A 27411-nucleotide genomic window follows, 5' to 3' on the forward strand; every position below is an offset into this window, starting at 1 on the left:
ATCGCGATGAATATTTAAGCATCAAAAGTACCAATTCGGCATACCAGTTTAATTATCCGATGGAACGTCACTTCTTATAGAATGCACGCACAAAGACACAATATATTCCGTAGATATAACCACCTTTCGGACGAAATCCCGATAAGGTGTAACCCGATGTCAGCTCTCGGAATCGCATATCAGGTAAAAGTCTAAAGCGTCCACACTCTCGCGGATTTCGACAAATATCTTTGTCTAACTCGCTATCACGACCATGGTTCTTCAAACGAATTCAACAATTTCGTATCAAATCGCGTTTACGATTCCGTATATACGAGACTCATTTTATTATGTGTATTATTATATCGATCAGTTTTCAGCTAGCACCGGTACACGTTCCCCGAAAGTCGTGATGCACTTCGAGGTCTCACTGTACGAGACATCGGATTGAGCGCTGCTTTTCGGTTCACAATAATTCGTCGTGGTGGTTCATCATTCATTTCTGAATATACATACACATAAGTAAAGATGACAAACATGTATGAACACGCAACTATTTTCCTACGCATCACAAATGAACGAGCCGCGACCGTTAGAGGGAAATTAGATCCCTGCGAGATATGTCGTGAAAATAGTCTTCTCAATACAGTGGAAAATCGATCATTTCTCTTCTCAAAACATTCCTTTATAATTACAATCGCACTACCTATGAAGAAAGAAGCAAAATGGCAACCCTGAAGGGCGCACAATGTACAATGGCTGCCATTAATGGCAGCTAGGCTAAACGATTTCACGTGGTTTTCCGTCAATATTTTTTCTGTCATATGTTACTCACCTTTTATCACATCCGCATACTTACAATTTGAACCTGATATATCTTGCTCTTTCTTGTAAGGGTATTACTTACGTTAATGGAACAATACATTTGACTAGTTTTGATCGAATAACGAATTTTATTGTTTTCTCGAATTAATCTTTGTGTGGGACACAATACAATATACATGTTTTTCGAACAATCAATAATTTCGAGTCCTAAAATATATATTTCAAAATTCTAAAAATAAATATACGTTGCACAAAATGTAATATAATTTTGTTCATTTCCTCAACAGTACACTTCTACATATTGATAACTATCATTATCTAAATAACAAAATAAATACCAAAAATCAAATATGCAGTTATTGCGTGAAAATCGCCTTTAAAACAGGAGTTGTGGAGTAAATGCAAACAGAAAATCTGGTATATGTGTTTTAATTATTCCTCTAATAATTGTTGAAGTTTCCACAAAAACTCGATAATCCAAAATTAATTGCCGATTACTTGAACCAAGTTTTGGTTGTTCTGATGATTTAGGTATCCGATAATAGTATATTCTGAAGGACGAGAGAAACACACCTTCGTCTATGGAGGTCCGCCATTTACGACTCGTGTGATTCTAGCTTCTATATCCACTTAGTAAGTTCGAGAACTCTCGGTGGCAAGAAACGAGTTTAGCCGGAAATAGCCGAAGTTTCTATCCCAGGTTTCACCATTTGTTCGATTAAGTGATACATGACTATTAATAGAACTGGAAACATCTTAATAAATAAAAATACAAGAAAATATTACTTTCACAAAAGAATATAATATAAGTTCATTAAAAAAATATATTATAAAATATATTTACATTCATGTAGAATTGTAAATATCTATCTTTTACGATGAAAATGATATTAAAACAAATAGAAAACAATAAAAGAAGTAGTAAACAATCCATTTGCTTCGCATACATAAATCTGATATTTAAATTACGGATATAAAGATTATATTACATGATCATATTAAGTATTAAGGATTCACTTGATAAAGTCAAGAAGAAATGTTGAATTTTAATTATTACTATATTAGTTTCAATTTATTTCAGTAAATAAATGAAATGACTAAAATTACAATTACAGTTCTTTGTATTTATTTGTGACGTTTTCTTAGATTTCACATAATGTAATATTTAGTAACTTTATTTACAAATTATCAGCCCAACACATGGCCAATAAACTTTAGTTTTTGTTTATGATTTGAATTATTTACAAAAATTTTCGAATTACGAAACAATATTTCGAATTCGCGAGTTCACGGGACAAATATTTTGCAATATTACAATCAATAAAGCGCAAAATACTATTACCCTTCTTTTTATTCGTTAAAAAAGTTGAATTAAAAGTCCTCTTTACAATTTTATAAGAAACGATTTTCTACCAAAAATTCGTCAAGCGTTACTATTCTTATAAATGAATCTAACGTAAATGCAATTTCGTGAAGGACATCTCGTTTTACATCGTCTCGTTCTATGTGTACACACACGCACACACACACGCTCACACACGCGCGCGCGCGTTCTTTTATAGATTTCAATTGTAATAGCCTCTCTTAAGGCAACAATGTTGTCTGTAAGTGATATTTGAGGATAAATGTCACCGTCTATTCCTTTTTTTTGGTACTTAATAACAGTAATACATTTGTTGTTGGCAGTACTTGTAGTAATTACACTCCCCATAAATAATTTCCAATGGCTTTTCTTGTCTTTTATATAGCATAGTTTTGCAGAGTTATGGACGCATTATACGTATAAGTCTAAACAAGAACAGAGATTGATCGAAAAAAATAAATCTGAACATTATGCACACCTTCGCCACATCGAAAAGCATTCGAACGATAGGAATATTAAAAATTTGATTTTTAACTATACTAGATAAAACAACATATTACATATATTTCATCAAATTTTTTGATTTAATGAAATGAAAATTATATGTATACAAGGCGCCGAAAAGATTTGTTGCATTCCTCATAGCCTATATAATCATTTGCAGCACATCTGCAATATAATTTACGAAATTCTTGTTTTACGCTTTGAAATTTGTCATTTACGATGTTTTGTAATAAACTCAGAAAATATCCGTTTCTTGCCAAGTATTTTTGTAATCAACATTTAGTGTACAATTACGTAATTTAACCAAAAATTTTCATAGATATATTCATAAATATACTCATGATTGTTGCAAGACATTCCTGATTTATGAAGTTGCACTCATGTGATAAAGATATTATTTTAATTAAAAAATTTCGAAAAAATAAGTAAAAAGACGGAATGAGCACATTCAAATATGAAAATCAATTTTATTAAATAGAGCATTGTAAAACAGGGGGTATATGTAACAGAAGTTCATGAATTCCGTAATTCAATGAAATTATTTAATTGTCAGTTCATATATGTGAACACAAAACGAAATTTAGAAAAATATTTTGATTCATTAACATCATGTCGGATCCTTTTAATGTCCTTACTAGGTTCGAAAATGAAGTATAAAAGAATCATTCATTATTAAATTAGGGGAAAATGCAATTTCATATAACTGATATGAGAGTATAGTATTGATTAATCATCAACCAAATAACAAATTAGATTAAAAAAAGTTAAAAAAAAAAGAACAAGTTTCTGTATTATTATTATTGATGCTATCGGTCAAATATAAATATGATTGTACGAAAAATGTAATCACAAAAAATAACAAGTTAATTATAAAGCAAACACATATTGGCAGCAATATCGACATTAAATCATCTCAATTTGTAAATGTATTTCGTTTATTTTGTCCCTTTATAACCGTTGGAATGTTCTCACTCTCACTCTCACTCTCTCTCTTTCTCTCTCTCTCTCTCTCTCTCTCTCTTTCTATTCCTTTCTTTCGCATTCCCTTTCCTTTTAATAAATTTTGCAAACGCTTTTTCTATCTACCTGCCAAGGTTGTTGCATTTGAAATTGTTTTGTTCTAACTTTCGCTTTCGAACATGATAATAACACTGTATCCTCACGCTTCTACAAAGTATATATTATATATTTATTTCCTTAATATATGCAAGATCTGTTGAGTACTTGCTCTTGTTTTATTAACGCATGTTCATTCTGTTCATACGACCACACTGTTCGTAATAATATAAGTAGAATATAATATATGACACTTTTCTCTGTATATATAACTGTATTCGTGGGTGTTGCAATTTACCACTTTCTTAAGATTTCGACCATAATTATTTACCTAAAGGACTCTGCAAGCTTCATCACGGTAAGAAATAAATGGTCGAAAAAAAATGGTTAAATTAAAAACACCGCAGCTCGGTAACAAGTTATACATATAATAAAGGTTTCACAATAATAAATAATTCTTGAAATCGAGCCATAACTACGCTGTAATTTATAAATAAGGACTTGCTGTCCATACTTAGGCAAATAACTTTCGCTTTATTGCCATTTAGAAACTATATATAATGAAATATTATTTTGTTTTCTCATAGTCAATAGTAAGAATTTTTATATTTTTTTTTCAGTCTTATAAGCAATAAATCTGTTTTCATAGAAAGATGTTCAATTAGATTTGTTTTTAAATGGCTTATCTTCTTTTAATCATCCTCAATTCTATATCATTATTCCATATTCCTCTGTACATTTGTAGCTTCCTAAGTAATGCTGTATGTAAAGTTTATTACAAATAAGTCATAAGATATAATTGAAAAGAAAAAGACATTTTCATAGAAAGGAAATACTGCTCAACTAATCTGTATCGTATTCAAAAATGTCTCTTTCCAAAGTGGGTATTTATTTCACTAAACCTTTTTTCCATTAAGGTTTATTACCTAAATGACTTTGCATATGCAAGCAGGACATTTTTTAATATTTTACTGAAATGGATTTCTTTTTAATCGGAGTGAATCTTCATACTGAATGTTTAATATGAAAAGCCATCTAATTTAAAAGATATAAATTGTTAGAGCGACGACTGCGCCGATGGGTTCCTGTGCTTGCAATTAAACAGATGAGGAGGTACAATATAAATCTAATTATGCACTGTAGTTGATGCATGTTGAAGTCTTTCTAATTCTTCCAACGATAAAACATTTGTCTGGACAAGCTCTGGTAGCTTACCAGCCCGAGCTTGAGCAAGAAGTTCTGGACTAAACCATCGTGCCAACTGATTCGAAGTCGGTGACAGGTCTCCACCATTGCTACCCACATATCCTAAACCCGGTGACGCTTGTCGACCTACGGGCATGTTTAATTGCTGCGACCGCATTACTCGCCCATCTGTAAAAGATATATGTCAGTGTTATTTGTACCATTTATTTTGGTACACATTCAATCTATGTGTTGAAAAATATAATGTCTTAATTCGCTTCGTATCTCTTTTTGAAATAGAAATATTAATTTGGTATTTAATATCAGGAAAAAGCATAGAGTAATTTAGTTAAAATAAAAGACAGCCTAAAATAAGCATTAGTTAATTACTTTAAGTTCGATCCAAAGATAAATGCTGTCTAGATTGGTTTAAATAAGAGGAACGGCTAAAATGTGAGATCTAATTATTCCAATTTCTGAACACCATTGCATGCAATTTGATTAGAGAAGAGGTAAACACCTGAAAATATTTTAGAATAATAAAATTAATGCTATTGTTTCAAAATGAAGAAATACTCTATGTGTAGCAAAAACGAAAAACTTTTATTAGTAAACTATAAAATATTTATTAATTGTAAAATTTCTATTCTTACTTATATCAATTTGCGCACAAATTATAATTACCTGCACGATTGGAGTTGTAGTTTTGATTTAAAACCATTTGCATTTGTGAGTTAAGAATCCGCTGTTGTTGCGGCGGTTGATGTTGCATGTTAGCTAAATGTGAAGGGGCTTGTTGCACCTTCATTTGATTATTCATACTATTTGACCTCTGATTTATCATCGAATTCTGAGCAACATTGTATTGTGGAACATTATGATGTGGGATAGAACTAGTCATGGTATGTTTGGAGCGTGCAGGATTACCGTACACGCTTGAAACCGTTCTATGTTGTTGTTGTTGTTGCTGTTGCTGCTGTTGAAAATCTGAATTTGCACTGTATTGGAATTGATTACTTCCATTGCCACCACCACTACCACCTTTTACTATTGGTCGACCTATGATAGTCAAGTGAAATATAGATATTAAATATTGATTCTAACAAGTTTAAAATAGATGTTACAAGGTACAAAACATTTTTATAACGTTTCACATACCTGGATGTTGCTTAATAGTCGGATTTGACCATGTAGACTGGACAGACTGTGGTCGTAAGGTATTGTGTCGACATAGAACTCCTTGTGTCAGTAATTGAACTGCAGACTGCATTTGTTGCATTTGCGATGTCTGTGATTGAGCCGTCAATTTTGATGGATCGCTACTATTTCCTATATAAAATTAAAAGAAAATAAATTAGACAAATTAGGAATTTAATTTCTCACTTCTTTACTATATATACGAATATTGTACAACCTACATATACAACCTGATAAAAAGAACTGTTTTTCATTAGTATTGCATATGTATGACACATTTCAATACATAATGAAATATACAATTAAAAACATATTTTGTTAAGCTAAGATTATAAGTATTTTTATTTTTGGAATCATTAACAAATAAAATAAAACGATAAACAAGGATTAAAGAAAAATACGAATTGTTAATATGCTTCATTTCATTCAAATTGTGTATGAAAATGAAAAAAAAATATTTATACTTTGCCTAATTTGTTTTAACTTTTACATAAATATCGTTTTTAAATACATGCAATTCCTTTAACCATATCAAGTGATGAAAGTTACAAAATCTCAAGCGCATGCATTAAAATATAAAATTATCTCAAAGCATTCCATTAAAGGAAGAATGAAAATGTAAAGAAAAACTTAAAAGCATGAAATATATTTATAAAGTGTTTTATTATAAAACTATTTCAACATATTTTTCTTTTGTAATATGTTCATATATTAGTCTATGAAGGAAGATGTAATTTATATTACTAGTTGATTCTTTTTGCATTTTTTTTTTTAAGTAGGATTAATATTTATATTCGAAATTAAAAGACTCATTTTCGTGTATAACATGCAGCAAAATGCAGACAAATTAAATCTCAAACACATTAAAGGTGTCAAGCAAAAAGAAAGAAAAGAAAACAAAATTATCATTCCTCATTTTAATACAAAAATAAAAAAAAATAATGTTACACATCGGATAATAGTCACAAACTTATGAATTCTTTTTATGTATGAAATTCGCGAAATACCGAGTGGTTTAAGTAACAACTTCATCATTCTGTAAAATTGCGATCTTGTTTTCCTCTGTGTTTATTAATATATTATTATTATCGACTATTATCGTTTCAATCTCGAATTGCTTTGTTAACAGTTTGTCAAGAATAAGAGGGCTATTGTTATTAGTATCATTTAGGGTCGATTCTTTATCGGTATTTTCTTTCAATGATCTTTCATAAGTAAGCCTATTTTCCTCAGTCTTATTTAGGTTCGAATTATTACTCCTATCTTTTTGTTGTAGCAAAGAAGAAGTATATTTGTCTTTTAACGCGGATTCTTCTATGTTTACGTTATTGTTGCCATTATTATCGATCTCTTGCAAATTTCTCAAAGCTTCAGTCCCAGACATACTACCATGCTTTGTATGATTAGTAAGTTCAATTGTATTATCATAAGAAGCGGATTGTTGCGTGTAAGTATTTTTTTTGGTATTAAATGTGTTATTACGATTCTCATTAGCTGTAGATGAAAATAAGCATTTCGATTCTAATTGATGATTAGACTGATTCGCACCCTCGGGTTCCTTATCGGCAGTCATTTTACGTAACACTGACGTCGGGGTAAAAGCAAGTGGCGTTGGGCTCATGGTCTGCTTTGCTGGCGAATTAACGGGGCTCGATGCTCTTTGTTGAGCTTGTTGTTGTTGTTGCTGCTGTTGATCCTGTCGCTTCCGGAAGTTTTCACGTTGTTCCTCCAACTTTTTCTTAATTAAAGCACTTTGCATTATAGATTGAGCATGCATGACAATCTCCCGCGGTGAAGGGACCCTATGTTGCATCACTGTTAAAAATAATAAAATATCAAGCATGCTTTAAATGGACAACACTACACAGATAGACAGATTACTGTCCTAATAAGTTTAGAGAATTGTTGTAAAGAACGAAATTACAATTTCTTTAAAATAATTTATATCAAGTATTTGATCACTTCCTCCTTCTTGTATACGATTTTATTACTACCAGTTATTATTACTACCACAAAGCAAGAGAATAGCAAAATAAAAAAAGTTATTATTTTTTATATTCTACCTGGATTCTGTACTGTTAATGTACTGGGGCTAGCAGTCAAATTTGGAGATATTATTGAAGGTGGACAATAAGCTGCATCCCAAACAGTAACATACATATATATACTATAATATTACAATATACTTTATGAAAAATGTATTTAATAATAAAAATAATGATCACACAATTTTCACATTAATTGCATAGTAACGAATAATTATAAAGAAGGTTTCAGATTTTATTAAAAAAAATTTTAGTTTGAAATAATATGAACAAGTGAATCCTATCGAGTGTAAAAAAAAAAAAAAAAATCGAGTTCTATTCAAACAAACAATAGATATAACTTACCATTATTCATAGGGGATGGAATCCTTTGTTGCTGCTGTTGATACAACATCTGTTGCAAGATATGATCTTGAGGAGTGGGTGCACTAGGATGCGGACTTATTGTACGCGGCGTAGTACCACCATACATTTTCAAGATGTTTACTAGAACTTCTCTGTGACGATGTTGCATGGCTGGATTCTATTTCACATATTATTATTATCATTATTGTAGATTAATATATTAAAAACAAATTCACACATAAATTTATTTTCTAGTTAAACAAGCAAACCTGTAGTTGCTGTATGAGATGTTGTCTAGTTATTTCTCCTTGTTGAAGACCTTGAATAATTGCTTGAGCTTCTGGTCTTTGGAGGAGTTCCTGACTTGTTGGAGCGTTACTCAACATCATTTGCATTTCTGGTGGTACTGGACTCATACCTAACATTCGTTGACCACCCATCATCATAGACAACATGTCTGAATGCTGCTGCTGTTGCTGTTGTTGTTTTTGTTGCTGCTATAAAAATAGTCAATGTTGAAGAATATTGTTACCTTTCTCCTTTTTCTTTTTTTGAATTAGAAATAACATTTCTTACTAACCTGTTGAATCTGTAATACTTTCATTAGATTTTCGTGCTGCATTTGTGCCTGATGTGGGTGTTGAGTTGGTCCAATAGAACCAGTGTGATTAAATGTTGTAGCATGCATTGGTTCTGGGACCGATTGTTGGGGGGCAATTGGTTGTGTTTTCAGTTGTGAGTTAAGCAACTACAGAAAATTACACATTATCTCGAATGTAACAAAACATTGTGCCATTTTGATGTCAAATAAGAAGATTATCTTACTTGTATTAATGTCACAGGTTGTTTTTGAGAAATAGGACCGTTCGCCGCTGGTATAGCCTGTCCCCCAGTCACTTGAGCAAGCTAAATTATAAATAAATTATATATAAAAATAATAGGATAAAATTATAATGTAATTTATTGTATATATAATAGACATAATATTACCAATTTTTTAAACGCAGAAAGATCTTCTTCAGTCTTATTTACACGAGGTTGATCAGTCGAGGACGTAGGTGGAGGAGCGCCACCTCGCATGCGTGCTTCCAACTCTTCGAGACTGTGCACAACTTTTCCACCAACTTCTGCAAAAAATTTTCAAGTCAAGCATATAGTGTTCTATTTGTTATAATAATAAAAAAATTAATAGTAGAAATTCTCACCCATATCTTTAATAGATGAATTTTTCATCATCGGTATGACAGTGCTAGCTGCATCCCCTTGTCCATTTTGACTTGGTTTGTTACCACGTTGTAGCATTTCCAGGAGCTTTACACCAGTAGTGGATGTAGTATTGTTTGTTGCCGTTGTATTAGCAGGAGAAATGGGAGCAAAGTATGTATTAGATTCAGTCACTGATGGAATCTGGATATTTGGTTCAGTAATATCATTAAGGAGATTGTTCAATATATCATCTTGTATAGAAGTTCTACGACTATCTACTTGTTGAACAGGACTCTCCCTCTTAAACCACTGACTAAATCGGGAACAAGAACCTCCGTTTGAGCCAACTCCATTCTGTATAAATAAAATATAATTTTATTAATACTCATCGTTTTATTTAAATTATTAAATACTATATTGTTTTACATAAATAAAAAATGAGACAGACTTACTGTTAAAAGTCCAGGTACGCCAGGGAATGTGTCAGATTTCAAGAATTCATCTAGATTAAAATCAGGATGACTATTTTCTTGATTCTGATTAGCGGTGCTAGAACTATCTGTTGTTTCGCAACTTTGTTCGGTTACAGCGCTTTCGTTGGAATCGTGATTCGGTTTTTGCGCGAGAGACGTCGACTCGCTTTGTTCTGAGATTGGCGAATGAGGAGCAGGTACAACATTTATAGGTTGATCCATCGCGGTCGGTGTACTTCGTCCTTTCGGACCTGCTGAATTTTCAGTTTGCTTTCCATCTTTCTCCATCGAACTTTTTTTCCCGCGCTTCTTCTGTACCGGAGTTTGTTTTTTGTTCTTAGTATTGCTATTGCTATTATTCACCGCTTTTTCTTCGGGTATGTCTTCAAAACCTCTTAACTCAATGGTATCATGCTGGGATGTCGGTCCAGAACTAAACCACTCTGGTTCATCTGCATCGCAACGATTTTCGCTATATGTTCGCCTGCGATCATTACTGAATCTTCGTTCGCGTCCACGATCCTTATCACGTTCTGATTGATGATTACGATCATTCCGTTCAGCTGCTCTATCTCGATCGCGTTCCCTATCCCTATCACCATAGTCACGACCAAATGATCTTCGCTCAAACCGTTCGTTCCTCTCGTCCCGTTCACGCAAATTATCACGATCACGATCTCTTTCCCTTGCATTTTCCCGATCCTTTCCATCGCGACTATCCCTGTTGTCACGATCACGCATAGAAGTACCACCACTTGCTCCAGACCGAAAAGCAGGTTCCAGTTTCTCATTCTCAGGTCTGAAGTCCCATATATCGCGAGTTAAAATCCTGCCGCTCCCAATTCGACGAACAGGTTCCCTATGACTAACCTGTAAGTAATAGTTTGTCATGCATTTTATTATAATTCTAGTAACTTTAATATCTCTCTATAATAATTGTTTTTTTAAATAAATTATTACAACCTCTGTTTTTCCTATTGGACTCTCAGGACGTCGATTCGAAGGTTGATTTACGTTGACAAAACAACCTGAATTAAAACTTCTGCGCTGAGGACTCAATACTATGCCGTCTTGTTCCTTACGAATTCGTTCTCTTGGATCTCCGTTGCGACGTTTATTATGACTTTCAGTAACTTGATCACCACGTCCAGTTCTTTCGTCTTTCGGTGGTGTATCACTTCGCTTCCTATCCGAATGCCAACGTTCAGGATCCCATACACCACGCGAACTTAATAAAAAAAGGATAGAAAAAATAAGCGAACATAATTCATAAGAAATAACTATAAAATTAAACAAAAATGTTAAAACAATAGAAATAATATAAATAGATATTATGCAGTATTAAATAGAATTTATGTAGTATTATAAACATACTTATTATATGAAGTATCTAAGAAGTCAGGCCTCCTCTTAGATAATGGCAAACTCTTTATCAGCATTAATTCCTCCTGTAGATTAGTCCATGAATTATTATTTCATCAAAAAATCTAATCTACGATATATGTTTAACCTCTTAAGTGGAGAAGAATATTTGCAATTTGCAGTGATATTTGCAGTTGAATGAGCAACTCAATACAACTTATATAAATATATATATATAAGTATACTTATATATATATATATATATATAGTATACTATATGTATACTTAATTCTTTAGGAACTAAATGACTGACCTTGATAGAGTTAATCAGTTTGACTTCTGACTGGTTCATGTTATGGTATAGTAGTATATAAGATATTAGAAAATTATTCAATAATTTATAATTTTAAATTAAATTCTAAATTTTTAATATTATAGATTAATCTTTTATATGGATGTTTTAAAATCAATGATACGAAAAGATGAGATCAGCTTTCGTAATCGAGTCATTGAGCAAAGTATTGGTGCCAATATTTGTGAATAATAATAACACACGCTGTAAAAAGATACAAAATGTAAACATAAATGTTTAAATTGAACCACTAAACTTTCTACATTTGGCCGACAGAAGCGGATAGCTTTTCTTAACATTAACGTACCATATAATTATCTTGCTGCGATAGATATACATCCCTGTTCATAAATATTAGGAACTTTAACTCCACGCATTTTATAGATGATTACAGATCGTCTTAAAATTTTTCAATAGAATTTAAATTAGAAAACTGTGAAGGTCAATACATAATTATCATAATTTAGTATATTGTTGTTGTTTTTACGAGCAGTTTATACAAATACAAACGTTGCTTTTTACATATGTAATGTCGCATGAATATAAAATTCTAATCGATTAATTCTTGGTACTTATTAATTGACACGTTTCATATGGAACTAGCAGGTGTCCTAATACAATGTATAAACGGGAATGTATGTGTATCCACTAGGCTCAAGCGACTTGCTGCGGCGGATATATCCGGTGTATCCGCTTAAGAAGTTAATCGTAAATGACATTTCGGTAGAATATTTCGTAAGTTAATAATAAAAGTACACATCGTACCCGGGAATATTGGAATTGAGGTCTTGAACGGCCTACTTCCATAATTGAAGTGTCGGTTACCTCCCCAGCCACCGACATAGATATAATTGCTTCATCTCCTGAAAAACAGTTAAAATAAGGAATATAAATTTATGTATTATCTATTTATACACACACTTCCTCCTTTAGAATGTTAAAAATAAAACATTAATAGTATTCTGTTGTATATAGTTTACATCACATATATATATATATATATATATGCACGGGCAAAATTATTATTAAGTACAAGCAGTTGTTGATCTTATGAAAAATCTACAATTTTTCTTTATTTAAAATATAATCTGGCATGATATGATACATAAGTTATAACGTCAAAATTATATGAAATAGAAGAAAATTTCGTTATACAAAATTAAATGAATTCTATATATGATGCATCACGTGGTACATATGGTTGCATCGGAAGTAGAGGCGTTTCAAAGATTTCAAGGTCATCCGTATTTTTTTTAAAAATTGAATTATATATTTTTATTACATATAATACATAACTACTATATATAGTGATTACACATTTGCACATTATTGTATTTATTATAGCATTTAACATATTAATTAAATATATTAAATTTCATGTAATTAGTATGTATTTTCACACGAGTATAAAAATTTGATATTATGAAAATGGAATGTAGAATCTACTAAAAAAATGATTCTTTGAAAAATAACGGTATGTGCCAATATCTTTTACAATAACCATTGTAAGTATTAAGGTACCTATAAATATAACTTGTATTTGATTAGCTAAAAAGATATTTCAAATATAAGTTTATAAAATTTATAGTATATAATAACTTTCGAATTGCTTAATAGCCATTAAAAACTATCAAACCACTTGAATTTGTGTATAAATGATATGGAATAACGAACTTTAAGTTCCGCCATTTGTGTTAGACATAGCGAAGATTTGAACGCGTGATGTGATAGATTCTTTCCAACCTTTAATTCCAAAATGAGATATTGGCTATTCACTGCAGAAGTACTTACGAAAAGTAACCCGTTTTGTAATGTTAGCAGATTTATTTTTGCGTGACCACCGAAAAGGCCTTGTTTGTATAGCTAAAGTCACATCTAACAGAGGCGATCCTGTTGGTCCTACCAGCGGACGTTTTCTTGGTCGTCGATACCAACTCGAAATAACAGTAACACCGCGTGTGTTGTCTAGTTTCATTTTAATTTCCTCGAATTTATTTCGTTTATACTTTTATCGATACTGTTGGTTCGTTGGTTGAAATCGTATCAAGTAGTCGAACAAATATTTATCAACGAAGGACGAGACGGACGAAGAACTGCCGTTTCAAACCAACTTAACACGGAAACGGTGAAAAATAAAGAAATGTAAAATTATATGTCGGTAATGTATAACTTTGATCGATTCATATGATTTTTTCACTATTGAATAAAGCTTATTGTTTTTTAATCTCTTCTAATTTGTCGAATTTTTCTGATTGCGTTTACGTTCATGTAACACGCCTAAGAAACGAAACTCTTAAATTTTCATAGATACTACACGTCGTACAGCACGATACAAACTGACTAAACCGGCAGCTGGTTTTTAGGCGGACAGAGTTTACAATCCAATCAAGTATGTCCCTGAGAACGTTATTGTCAACCTATGTCTTACTGGTTTTATTTGTAGGTACGTTTGAACGTAATTTGTAACTGATATTTTCTGGACAAATAAATATTTAGATATTTCTACATATATTTATTTAGTTTTAAATAGATCTTTTTGGCACAATAATTATTATCATATTTATTATTACCAATAATATTTAAAATAAAAGTTAGAAAATGAATACTGATATAGTTAATACTTAAAAATGATAATGTACTGAATGAATTAAAAAAAAATATTGTACATCATAAAATATCCTGTTTATTTTGTAACTATGAATTTTTTGCATATATACCTACCACATTATGTTATTATTTATATTATTTATATAACGTTCTAGTATTATTTATGATTGTATGTTAGATACACAAATCATGTTTGTTAACTAATTTAAAATATATAAATAACTTAATTTTCAATACCTTGAAATGAATATTAATATCTTTAACAAATATTTTGTCTTCTTTGATAATATACATACGTTATTATACATTCATGTTATAGATACTACATCAGTATTTATCTATACAAATTTTAAAAAAGCTGTACGATAAATAAAACTATCTAAATTTCTTATTATAATACCACATTTTACTATATCTTTCACTATATGATTTTTTATGCTTAAACATATGAACAGGCAATATGTAATCAAATAACCAAAATTTAAATATTCTTTTCTGAAATTATAACATTACTAATAAGAGAACAATCTTTTTCTTCCATTACAAGCTATTCATAGACATTTCTATACATAAAATACAGAACAATAATTCCAATAATTTTTATATGTACATATATATATATATATATATTAATATCTTTAAGAGTGAACTTTTCAAACACATTTCAAAGAAAATCAAATATGTATTACTATTCTCACCTTCCAAACAAATTTTCATATTAAAGGTTTCATCAAAATTCATGTATAATTTCTGCTTTAATAAAAAAATACAGTAAAAAAGAACGTTTTGTAACTACATCATGTGATAAATAAATACGTACAATTAGTTTTAAAAAGGAGATAATAAAAATTTGTAAGTACAAATATTAAAATATACCTATCTTTACCATAACTTAAATATTTCATTATTATATCTTACTTTACATTAAAAACAGAAAAACATTGCACAATAACATATAATAAATCTTACAACGATAGTAACAAAGTAGACATCAAAAGTTATTTTAATATATAAAATTCAACAAATTACAATCATAATTTGAACATATATCTAAAAAAGAAATAATTCTTACAGATCATTTATATGTGTGTACTGTGTATACATATACATATACATATCATATACATACATATATATATATAAAATGATACAATAATAATAAAAATATATAAATAAATAAATATATATACATAAATATAATACTAAAATGAATGCAATACATATAAAGTGATACAATAATAATAAAATATACATACATACATGCATACGTGTGTGTGTGTGTGTGCGCGCGCGCGCGCGCGCGCGCGTGTGTGTGTGTGTGTGTGTGTGTGTGTACATGTATACATATATATGGATGTATACTTACAATATATACATATACATACACGTATACATATAGAAACATATAATTAACGTAGTAGAATGTAAACTAGACGATCTCATACCTTTATCTTTAGGAGTTGGCAGTTGCTTGTCATTTGTCACAGATTCCTGAGACATTCTGCTTTTTACCACGTTTATCCTTCGAGTAAGGTAAAATTCACAGCACACACTATACAGACTTTATTTTTTCTAGATCTTTTATGTGAGATCTATCTACGTCTCATACGCCATACATACATATATATCTAATTGTTGAGTTTATATTCTAGCTATATACCTTAGTACTGTTTAGTATCACAGACTGGTTTTTCCTTCTATGCCTCGAGTTTTATCTTTAAAAGCGAGGAAAGGATTCCGCGATTGGAGGGGGGGGGGGTCAAACGATACAGTTTTAAACGTCGACTCAACCAGGTAACAGTTCTAATACCGATGGCTCTCGGTGGCCACTCTCACTTCGTTCAAAAGAGAAATGAAGAAAAAGTGTTTACGTGCTGAACGAGGGCTACGGTTTTACGCACGGGTTATGCAGAAGATGAACGCAAAATAATAATTGATCGCGTGAGATTCGAAGCACGTGTTATTGAATATCATTTCATTACATCGGCACGTCCTCCGTCAATTATTTAATAATCCATCGATTTATCACACAAAATGTACACATACAACACTAGTTCACTGCTATACAAAAATAGAAAATGGCGCACGATCCCCACTTCCGCCGTTGTTTCTCACTGCTTCCTTGATCCACAACGGAGAGCGTTTTAAGTTACTACAATCTTATAGATAGCACTACGTCATCTTTACGCGCGGGCATTCCATTAATCGAGCGCCATCTTTCCGAGAATTTATCACTAAGGAGCATCCACAAAGCTTCTTATTTTTCAAACGTAAAATTGCCAATTATTTTCTTTTTCATTAATAAAAATTACATTATTTTTTATATAAAATCGATGATGTTTCAGTGAACATAGATGGTGGAAAAATATAAGAAGTATTAGGTAAAATCACTAACTTCTTGATAGAAGCATTATGGCAGCTTTTAATTTTCTATAATTGTATTTTCTTTTTGTCATTAAATTAAGTTTCGTAATTTTATACTTTTATGTTGGGATATATATGTAAAGTAGTAAATAAGAAAAAGAGGAAAAGAGTGTCAAAGGCGTTGTGCGAAAAGAATGCAATAAGAACATGCAATGTAGTAATCTACAATTTGAGTTTGGTGCGAGACAAACATTAAGAACTGCATGATGAAATAGAAGCAAAATGGCTTCTGAAATCTCTGCTTTTGAAAAACGCTTTCCTTTGGCAAAATCACTGTAAAAGTTTGTAATCAGAAGAAAAACAATAAACTAAATCAAGCTCTTGTCTTTTTAAAAAAATATGAAAATTGAGGAACAATACGTATTTATAATGAATTGATCAGTTTTCCAGTAAATAAATTATAGTAGCTTTACTAGAAACATAGAATAAAACTAAAATTAACACTTTGGCGCGAACATTGAAATAATTCTACAGTTCAATCTTTTCTAGTTTAAAACTAAACCTGAATTTGACAAATTGATAACCTTTTATACTCTTTTTATTTTTTGAAATGTACATATTGCTATGCTTATTAAAAAATTTATTAATACAAATATTAATAATAAAGATAAACATACATATATATTTCTGTATATATTTACGTCTATTTTCATATTTACATTTGTCAAAACAAAAAAGAATAAAAATTAAGAAATAAAATTGTAATTGGGCAAGTATTCACGTGCAAATTATTATTCGAAACACATTATTATAGGTTACGTTATCTACGCAATTACAGTTACAATTACTGAAAGTCTTAAAAGTTATACAGAATATTCTTTATTTGACTAAAATAGAAAGTGAAAATATAGTAAATGGTAAATTCTGATTTATCGTAGGAACTCTTGACTGTTGATTATTAAAGTAGAAATATTTCATATTGTTTCTTGTTAATGATAATTGATAATTATTTTATGAATTTATTCACATTACTTTGTCCATAATCTCCGCATATATAAACATATACACACGTTATCTTTATGATTGAAAATTTCAAAATTTTTTTTAATCATTTATATTCATATTTGCAAAAAAATGCATATAAACAAAATATATTGTATCAGTAATGATATATTTTTGTCAAACATTAAGAATAACTTTACCATAAAAGGAAATGCAAAAATATAAACAAGTCAATGTTACAAACAATCATAATCAAATCATATTAATCTAAATGTAAATATTTATTGAACTCAAAATAATGCAATGTAAAATGGGTTACTCACACTTTTTTGTTTGTCATTCTTCAATGCATTTCAGAAAGTATTTACTTAATAATTATAAAACATAATAAAATTCTAAAAGGAACGCTATTGTATTTTTTAGAATGACAATATGTGTTCGTTTAGTACACCATAGAATATTATAAAGTATTACAAAATATATTTTCTTATATGTAAATGGTTTGTAACAAGAAACACGCTTTCTTCCTTTTTTCATCTTTAAATGAAATGTAAAAAAATTAAGAAACGTATTTTTTCAACATATCATTAGGTAACACTGGCATTCTAGTGTTACAAATGACTAATTATTAAAGGACTGATGGAATGTTCAATGTTGTTCTTCATTCTACACTAGTAATTCTGCCATTAAAAACAAATTAACTGCTTTAAATATTGTAGACCTATTAAATATACTAAGAAGTGTTTATATGTATAATAACATTTTCTTAACCGTAAAATATTATATTAACAAGAAGTTACTGGAACTATAATATGTAAAATATTTTATAGAAAGTATAAATAATCATTTTTGAAACAATGTATAACCAAAATGTATTATTCAAATTTTACAATGTATGTATTTCTTTAGAATTTCTAGACATAGAAATACTCATATTATTTGTATCTTTATCAAATATATTAAAATATTAATGATATATTTTTTTCGAAGAAACATATCAAGTAAAAATAGAACATATATTGTTAATTTTCTTCTTCGTGTATTGATGTACTTATTACATTATTTTCACCCATTTCATCCTTTATATGTGTTTCATCTAGCTTTTTGGGCGACCCCAACATTTTGGTGTATTTTGCCTCTTCTTTTTCTGAATCTTCTTTTTTACCGTTATCCTCTGTTGAATTCTGCATATTATTACTATTTAATGTTTCTGACGAATTCAATATTTTCTTCTCCTCTGCAGTTATATTATCCGCATTCTTCCCCCGTCCTCTTTTCGTAGTAGCTACTGATTCTTTATTTGTTTTCTTTTGTGTTTCTTTCACTGTTTTTGTTGCATCAATATCATCTTCACTAAAAGCAGCTTTACCACGCATTTTAGTAGGTTTCTTTTGTGGTGCTTCTTTTTTCTTTACATTCCGTCCTTTTTTAGCAGTTTGAGCTGATTCTAACTCATTATTTTCAGTAGTTTCACTTTCATTGTTAGTATCTGTTCTGAAGGTAACAAGTATCGAGTCTGAGGGAAATTTTTCTGTTGCTTTCACTCCTTCATCGTCTTTTGTAATATCATCTGAATTAGGTTCATTTTTACGACCCCTTGCTTTTCTTGGTGCTGTTACTTTTCTGGATTTATCATCTTCTGTTTTGACATCGTTTTCAGTCTCATTATTGCTAGTAGCTTTAGCTTTATTGTTAGTTCTATTAGAAGTTTTATTTTTTGTATCATGTACATCAACCTTCTTTTTTGTTGTTTTTGCCTTTGGTTTACTTTCCTTTGATGTTGGCTCAGCATTTGCTTGCTTTTTCTTTTTTATAGCTGGTGCTTCTAAATTTTCAGCATTTTCATTAACGAGTTCTCTTTTGGCTTTTCCCTTTGACTTTCCCTTAGCTGAAATGAATATATGATCATCATGTTAATACATGTATAATAAATTTTAGATACATATACAGTAATAAGTACAATTCTGTTGATTTCCTGATTTTGATGTTATTTAGTGATAAAAAGGATTTTAGTATAACACAGTTAATCCTTTGCAGACTAATGTTAAATAGCCACCCAAAGTCCTTTAAAGTTACAGACATGTTTAGGCATACAGTCACCTGAATCTCTGAGGTATGTTAGTACTTATAGACACATAGCGACTTGCTATGTGATTTCTATAGCACTTCTTCAGAATAAACAAAACTGTTTTCATTGTATAAATCTTATTTCTTGTTAGAATTATCTTCCATAAATGTTAGATCTTAGTTTTCCCCACCCATGTCACATTTCTGCCTCACAATATTAGACTTTCACTGTATGTCTTAAACAAACAATTTATGTTCTAAAGAAATTAAGTTATATTTTTATCTATAAGTTGCTTACATAACCTTTCCTTATAATGAAGTACAAATTTTATGAACATAAAATAAAGTTTATAACTTTTAAAATATGACCTTGAGGCATGTATCTTTCACTTATAGAATATTCCAAAAGTTCTCATCTCGTACACCCAAAAGTCAGATACCCCATTCCACAAAGAATTAAATAAAGAAACAACTAATTAAGTCCACTGATATAAGCCTTCTAAATAATAAATCCATGAAGTTACATAAAAGAAAACTAATGATATAATTAATACCTAAAATATGATTACCATTAGTTTTGATGTAAATGTTTTGAAAAAAACCCTATAATTAAATTAAATAAAAAGACAGTTTTGGTGATATGTGTGTATCACACATCCCATATAAATAAAAAAGTCTGATTTATCATGTCTTTCTCCTGCAGTCTTTATATACAATGTATAATGTTTTTACGTATGTATAAACCACTAAATTAACATTCCCAATGAATTATTAAAAAATTCATAAAATCCCATGCTAAGAATATTTATCCTAAAATTATAATGGCTGTACAAAGTATTTGTAGATTCACTTATTTCCTAATAAAATATTTTTTTAACAGGTTCTACATTTCATTATCACAATATCAATTTTTTTAGTCATATGGGAACACTACTATAAGACACAAAATTTAACATACTTGAATCTAATTAATTAATATATAAATGCTATAATAAATATGGAGTATAAATATTTTTCGTAGCTACTATATATATTTTAAGCTAAAAAGCTTTAATATCTTTCCTCGTGATTGTACATATTCCCAATGCGCGTCCGAAAATTATCGCGTAACCACCACATTACCTTACAAATCAAATAAGCAGTAAAAATTAACAAACAAGTTTTTCGTATATGAAAATTCTCATTCAAAGAACATATATTACCAATGATATTACAAACTTATAGAAAGATTTCGGATACGTACATTCTTCGTCTACATTGATTCCCGCCTTTTTCGCTGTGGCTTTAGCGCGTGTCTTTTTCGTTTCAGTTTCCTCGGCATTTTTCACCTTCTCGTTGACTGGATTCGTATCACCTTTTTCCGCAGCCTCTTTGTTCCTCTTCGGCGTAGACTTGATTTTAGAGTTTGGTTTTTCAGTCACTGAGGCGGTTTTAGCTGATGCCTTGGGTTTTGTTTTCGCGTTCCTAGTTACCGTCGTGGCCGTTTCTGTACCTTCTGTCTGCTCGGTTTTAGTTGATTTTGCAGCTCTCGGAAACCTAATTTGCTTTTCCTCGTCACTTTTACTCGCAACCTTCGCTACAACTTTTTTCTTCTTCGGGGGCGACACATCGCCGGCTTCCGCAGATCTCTCTACAACCTCTGCCTCCGAATGTTTCACAGGCTTACGGGGTGCCATTTCGTCTCACGAATATCTAAGATATATTTAAAAACTAATTTTTATACTATTACTGTTATATTTTACATATAAAAAGTGATATATATATATGACTAAATACTACAAACCACTCGTTAAACATAAATAACTAAATACTACAGAACGTCGCATGATTACTTACCACTTACCGGTGCCTAACATGCAATAACGTGTTCGCTGCATTAACTGATGTCCGCAAGTCTGCAAGTTACACGACTAAACTAACATAGTAGCAGATCGGCAGCTTCAGGTTTCGAATGAGTTTGATAATCGACAATCGATTTTCGGATTGACGAGTGGCGACAAGATATCAACGGATCAAATCCTTCTAACAACCGTAATTCCCCTAAATACACGCAGCAACATGCTACGCTTACTTTGCAACTAAGTAAACCAACTTTTTTATGAAATATTTACAGCTCTTAAGAATGGAGCCTAAGGCCCCAATGTTTTGCACCTTTCCAAATCATTTTATCTTAATATTTATTCATTTAATATTTACCTAATCCTTGATTAAATTATAATAATTTTAAGCTTTTCTTTGTACCTATAAATATCATAACTTTTGAGGACTGTTTTTATATGATTCATTAATACATTGAGATAACCACTTGATGTCTTAGAGTGTTACAAAAAAGGATTTCCTTTATATTTTATTTACTGTTATTTTAAATTTTTCGTTAATTTTATATTTATGGCGTAAGCATTTAATTTGTTACTGTTTAGGGTCTATTCTAATAAAATTGTATTCTATGAAATTGTATCATAAAATAATCGGAATTTTAAGTAATATATAAGGGAATGAATATATCGCGGAGTCATCCTTAATCTCGTTTAATGCTACTCTGTTATTTACATTTTTTAGTAAAGTAAAATATTTAATTATCAAAATTGTTGTTAATAGTAAAAGAGATTAATCTAGACATAATGAGTATGTATATTCATATCGTATTTAACAAGTAATATTACTAAAATGAAATTGAATAGAATGAAAATTTATGCCTGTAAAATACAATTATATTTTAATGGCATTTTCAATGAGATAAAACATCGAGAAAGATGATTTTGGTAATTTTTAAAAACAATTTTCGTCAGGATATTTTCCAAAATATATTTTATGTTTATTACCTTGTCATATTAAATATTCATGAGAATAGAATATTAAAAGAATATCGAACAGAAGAATTTACATTATAAAATTACATGTAATACATATTTTAAATATACAAAATTTATTGACATATAACTTAAGAATTTACATTATTTTTTTGTTTATATAAAGTTACAAGCATTAACATTAGTTACACGTAGTTATTTTTGTTTATACTTTCTTAACCACGAGATATAATCCTTATTGCTCTATTCTTGTTTTTATTTTTTAAATTCTTAAAATAATATTAAATATTTATATGTACCTACATTTTATGTAAATATTCTTTTTAATAATAATTACTTAATGTTAATTAATCTTTATAATATTCTTAATACAAATTCCGATTTCTTTTATTCTAACAATGATATACATATGTAGTATTCCTAACGGTAGTTACCGATTTTACATATTGGCATGAAGATCTTCGAAAGAGTCATTCGTGTTAGTTTTCATATAAACAAAATTTAGGAACTATTAAATATGTTACTTGAAATTAGGATTCCTTAAAATAAGATTAAATTTTCTTATTTTATACATATATAAATCTTTTTTAAATTATACAGATTAAAATTTATGATTTAAATACACCCCGAAGGTAATGTTGGTAATATTATAACCTATAATTGTTGTTTCACTTTGACATTTGATAAAGCAATTCATAATAAAATATTTAATTTATTTCAGTAGGTGCTTTGGAATAAAGTCACAAATCAGAGAAAACTTATATCAAGTTACCGAAATACTTAAAATCATTGTAAACTATTTTCTAAATGCGAGTGAATTACAAACTGTAATACTTGTCAACAAAATTATTTCATGATGAATAACACGAAAAAGATTAATGTAAATTTTTCATCCCTCGTGGGTTTAAAAGCGGAACTTTTAAAAAAGCAGCATGAAGTAAATGAAGCAAAATTGAAATCAGAAATAGATCACACAGTATCGAAGTTACAAAAGAAAAAATCCAAGAAAATTGAAAAGGAGTCTAGAAAGGAAAATTCAAAAATGCCAGAGTACATTGAGGATGTTGGTACTCATAAAAAATCAAAATTAATGTTGGAAGCAAAAGCAAGATTATATGACCGATTAAAAAAATCTAGAACTACTAATGAGAATTTCCTTGTTGATTTTACAAACAAATCAGATGAATCTGAGGAAGAATCATTGTCAAAAGATGAAACTGACCCAATATTAGAAAATGAGGATGACTGGGTAGAATACGAGGATTGTTTTGGACGTACAAGAAAATGTTTACGCGAAGATTTGTCCTTGATGCAGGAAAAGGATCAATTGATCAAACAACAAATTATAACCAAAAAAGGAATTGATCCAAAAACCAATGATATTATTGACCAAAACTATGTTGAGGGAGAGAAAGAACCTGAAATAGAAATTATGAGAAGAAAGTGGGAGGAACAAACACAGAAATTAGCAGATAAAGTAAACATACACTACCAAGATATTTTATTTGATGAAGCTAGAACTCATGGTGTTGGTTACTATGCATTTTCACAAGATGAGGAAGAAAGAATCAAACAACAGGAGAATTTGTTCAATTTAAGAAAAGAGACAGAGAAGAAACAGAGGGAGATAAAAGAATTGAAAGAATTGAGGGAGAAAATGGAACATAACAGATTGAAAGCGGCTAAAATTAGACAACGTATTAGAGCAGGATTACCTATAGATGTAGTAGAAGAGGAGTTTAGAGAAAAGAATGATAATGTATCTAATCAAAATGAATCAGGAAATGTACATAATGCAGAAGAGAATTTAATCGAAATTGAAGAAAAAGAAAATAGTGAAAGCCAGATTATAGAAAGAGATAAAGAAATAGAAAAAGAAAATAAAATAAAAGCTTTAGGAGAACTTCTAGGCAAGAGAACTCATTGGTATGAGATGTCTCAGGAAGAATGGGTTCATAAATGTAGGAAAATAAGAGTCACTGAATTTGGACCAGTATATGAAAATTTTAGAAGTGCTGGTTATTTGAATCCTCAAAATGCAGATACAGTTTCAAGTATTAGTCATAATAATGACAAATCTCATTCATATGAAATGAATGATACAGAAAGCAGTAATGAAATAAATATAGATTCTTATGATATACCACTCCCCCCTAGCTTAAATACAAATGATTACAATACTGAGCATAATAATTTGACTGAAACAATAAATCAGAATAATTTCGTTCAGTCAGTTGATTCAAAACAATACAACTCTAGTAATACAGTGCAAAATCAGATGAAACAAAATAGGAGCATAGATGAAGCAAGTATAGCAGCTGGTCTCAAATACTTGAGAGAAAAATTTGAAAAAAGTCAGAACACTTAAAGCATTTACAAACTGATTTATACTATTTTACTATACATACTTGTAAATATAATGTATTGTATATACACGTGTATCGTATAGAATACTAAGAGTATTTGTGATAATAAAAAATTTATTTACAAAAATAACATTTTGCATTTTCTAGTTTTTGTTTTTTAAACCTTTCTATTATATTTTTATTTCACTCGTATTCTTCTTCTGGTACTGCTAAGTCATCTTGTATACCTAGCATATTGATTAATTTCATTTTTATTTTCGTTAATTTCATTTTTATAAAAAGTAAAAAAGAAAATAATATTACCAGATAGATCAATGTCTGAAACAACTGTGCTGCAATTGGGACAGTTCACACGAGTATGAACCATAGTGAATTTCTTCAAACAATATAAGTGAAAGAAGGTATCACAATTAGTACACTTTTCGCCCTAATTAATAAAAATTAGTAATATTAGGTTGAAATTTCTCACATGAAAAAGGCATGTTAGGTAGGAATAGCATACATGGAAAATAACTTGTTTGCAAAGGCAACAGGTATTTAAATTGTTTTCATATGTAGCTCTAAAATATGGCATTAATTCTGTTATACTTCTTACACCCATATAGTAATAACCATCCTGTAAATGTCATAAAAATATAAAATTAATCAAATAGTACTGTAATGTATTTTGAATTTTTATCAATACCTTATAAATCAACCATTTTCTATTAACTATATCTTCCAGAAATTTTTCAGCATCTGCCTTTGACATTTTTATATCCAATGAAGAGCATAAATTTAAACATATTGTACTTTGTATGCATCCATTGCGTGATGTTATAATTTCAGAAAACATAGTCCTTAACAGGGCCAATTGCTCTTTCGAAAATTCAGTTTGGTACCTAGAAGATATCATAAATATCAATAAACTTCATACAAAATTTCTACAGATATTGTTACTTAACAAATCATGAAAGTAAAATAAAGATATCATAACTTATTTGTAAGTCCATTCAATTTGACTTAACATTATATAGGCCAATTTAAGAAAAAAATAAGTTAAACATCCTAAATGATTATAAATATTCATAAAACAATTATGGAAAACTGAATTTTGATATATTAACAATTACTAAAACATATACCTTGTTACTTCATTAAGCGTAGTACTTATTAGAACCCAATATAATTTGCCTGTAATTTCACACTGTGCTTTTTTGATTAACATGTTTAAGGGCTGCAATTGTTCATTTATTTGATTTATTATTACTGATACTCTATTATCGCCTAAAATATAGAGTTTTATTTATACAGATATAATAAAATAGATACATAAAAATATGGATTAGATTTGACATTACATAAGAATTTACTTACCAAATAATTTAATAATTAAGTCATGTATTTTATTTTCAATTAAAAGACCTTCATGTACAATTGCTTGTAGAACTATTTTATGCTTATCGCTATAAGCCATGTTTTATTTCTGTAACAGACACAAGTATTATGTTTTTATTTCAGATTATTAATGTTATTAATGTGCAATGTCAAAATACTAAAGTTTTACAAGTGAATCAGAAATTATTTCTGAATTAGTGAGCGTAACTTCTATAAAATGTTTTGTCTAATTAAGTAAATACACACACACACATATATATATATAAAACTATGCAACGCAACCTGCAATTATATATATAAACGGAAAAGATAAATTTTCATTTAATGATATTATATAAAGAAGTTTTCTATTTATGCAATTTTGTAGTATTCTTGTTCGTTGGTAATATCCAAAATACTACATTTTACAGCTTAAAACAATTGAGCAACTAACGAGAAAATGTGTATATAATATATAGCCAATAAAATTTACAAATAGTGTTGAAACATATCTCACAGTGTTTCTCAAGTTACATTAAAGAAACGTAAATCCTTTCAGAAGAAACACAATCATAAAGTAATTAAGGAGTACAACAAATAATTTGTATACATTTCTTCCATCTACCAAACAAATATTCTATTATATAAAAGATTAGACGACAGAATTATACATAGTTGAAACAATAAATCTTTGTTTTATACTACACGAGTGCTACGTTGATTGATCGAGATTCTGTTTCATTAACTGACCATCACTATCCCTACCGATTCTTAAAAGTGATTTTGTGGACTAAGCCTTTTATTTTTATATTAAGTGAACGTATTAAGAAACGTTTTAGGCTAGTATAACTTGAAATTCGATACATCTTTGAGAAAACAAGTATGTCGAACTTAACGAAAAATGTTTGAATTTCAATTTTGAAGGGATTTCTAAGTTTTTCATACTA

General features: G+C 29.6%; 4 protein-coding genes and 1 long non-coding RNA gene across 12 annotated transcripts; 2 read left to right on the forward strand and 3 right to left on the reverse strand.

Annotated features, from left to right (window-relative positions):
* Positions 1 to 45: 45 nt before the first annotated feature.
* On the forward strand, positions 46 to 1060 carry LOC132914221 (uncharacterized). The gene is made up of 2 exons (XR_009659536.1): positions 46 to 183; positions 353 to 1060. It is a non-coding gene; the product is annotated as an uncharacterized LOC132914221 (long non-coding RNA).
* An 847-nt stretch (positions 1061 to 1907) lies between these two features.
* On the reverse strand, positions 1908 to 14247 carry LOC132914201 (eukaryotic translation initiation factor 4E transporter-like). Of its 3 annotated transcripts, none has more exons than XM_060973093.1 (16): positions 13684 to 14247; positions 12658 to 12755; positions 11553 to 11626; positions 11142 to 11406; positions 10158 to 11048; positions 9705 to 10059; positions 9490 to 9623; positions 9325 to 9405; positions 9080 to 9247; positions 8769 to 8996; positions 8500 to 8677; positions 8173 to 8244; positions 7658 to 7924; positions 6071 to 6241; positions 5597 to 5971; positions 1908 to 5101 (listed from the first exon to the last, which is right to left on the reverse strand). In XM_060973093.1, exons 1-16 carry the CDS (start codon positions 13865 to 13867, stop codon positions 4854 to 4856), a joined length of 3789 nt encoding a protein of 1262 aa, XP_060829076.1. In that variant the 5' UTR covers positions 13868 to 14247; the 3' UTR covers positions 1908 to 4853. The 3 variants fall into 3 exon arrangements, with proteins under 3 accessions (XP_060829076.1, XP_060829075.1, XP_060829077.1); XM_060973092.1 differs by having other exon boundaries at positions 9490 to 9626; XM_060973094.1 differs by lacking the exon at positions 8173 to 8244 and having other exon boundaries at positions 9490 to 9626; positions 13684 to 14246.
* A 4006-nt stretch (positions 14248 to 18253) lies between these two features.
* On the reverse strand, positions 18254 to 22007 carry LOC132914214 (fibrinogen- and Ig-binding protein-like). 3 transcript variants are annotated; one of them, XM_060973125.1, is made up of 3 exons: positions 21776 to 22007; positions 21176 to 21624; positions 18254 to 19753 (listed from the first exon to the last, which is right to left on the reverse strand). In XM_060973125.1, exons 2-3 carry the CDS (start codon positions 21606 to 21608, stop codon positions 18888 to 18890), a joined length of 1299 nt encoding a protein of 432 aa, XP_060829108.1. In that variant the 5' UTR covers positions 21609 to 21624; positions 21776 to 22007; the 3' UTR covers positions 18254 to 18887. The 3 variants fall into 3 exon arrangements, with proteins under 3 accessions (XP_060829108.1, XP_060829107.1, XP_060829109.1); XM_060973124.1 differs by having other exon boundaries at positions 21769 to 22007; XM_060973126.1 differs by lacking the exon at positions 21776 to 22007 and adding an exon at positions 21716 to 21763.
* LOC132914211 (coiled-coil domain-containing protein 174) lies at positions 21996 to 25238 on the forward strand. Of its 2 annotated transcripts, none has more exons than XM_060973119.1 (2): positions 21996 to 22014; positions 23467 to 25238. In XM_060973119.1, the coding sequence occupies exon 2, from the start codon at positions 23596 to 23598 to the stop codon at positions 25108 to 25110; it is 1515 nt and encodes a 504-aa protein (XP_060829102.1). In that variant the 5' UTR covers positions 21996 to 22014; positions 23467 to 23595; the 3' UTR covers positions 25111 to 25238. The 2 variants fall into 2 exon arrangements, with proteins under 2 accessions (XP_060829102.1, XP_060829101.1); XM_060973118.1 differs by lacking the exon at positions 21996 to 22014 and adding an exon at positions 23227 to 23374.
* LOC132914218 (non-structural maintenance of chromosomes element 1 homolog) lies at positions 25107 to 27129 on the reverse strand. 3 transcript variants are annotated; one of them, XM_060973133.1, is made up of 7 exons: positions 26982 to 27129; positions 26465 to 26573; positions 26233 to 26374; positions 25794 to 25989; positions 25611 to 25724; positions 25412 to 25535; positions 25107 to 25335 (listed from the first exon to the last, which is right to left on the reverse strand). In XM_060973133.1, exons 2-7 carry the CDS (start codon positions 26562 to 26564, stop codon positions 25292 to 25294), a joined length of 720 nt encoding a protein of 239 aa, XP_060829116.1. In that variant the 5' UTR covers positions 26565 to 26573; positions 26982 to 27129; the 3' UTR covers positions 25107 to 25291. The 3 variants fall into 3 exon arrangements, with proteins under 3 accessions (XP_060829116.1, XP_060829119.1, XP_060829115.1); XM_060973136.1 differs by having other exon boundaries at positions 26958 to 27114; XM_060973132.1 differs by lacking the exon at positions 26982 to 27129 and having other exon boundaries at positions 26465 to 26722.
* Positions 27130 to 27411: the final 282 nt, after the last annotated feature.

Source organism: Bombus pascuorum, chromosome 14 (genome assembly GCF_905332965.1).
Source record: "Bombus pascuorum chromosome 14, iyBomPasc1.1, whole genome shotgun sequence".
NCBI lineage: Eukaryota > Metazoa > Arthropoda > Insecta > Hymenoptera > Apidae > Bombus > Bombus pascuorum.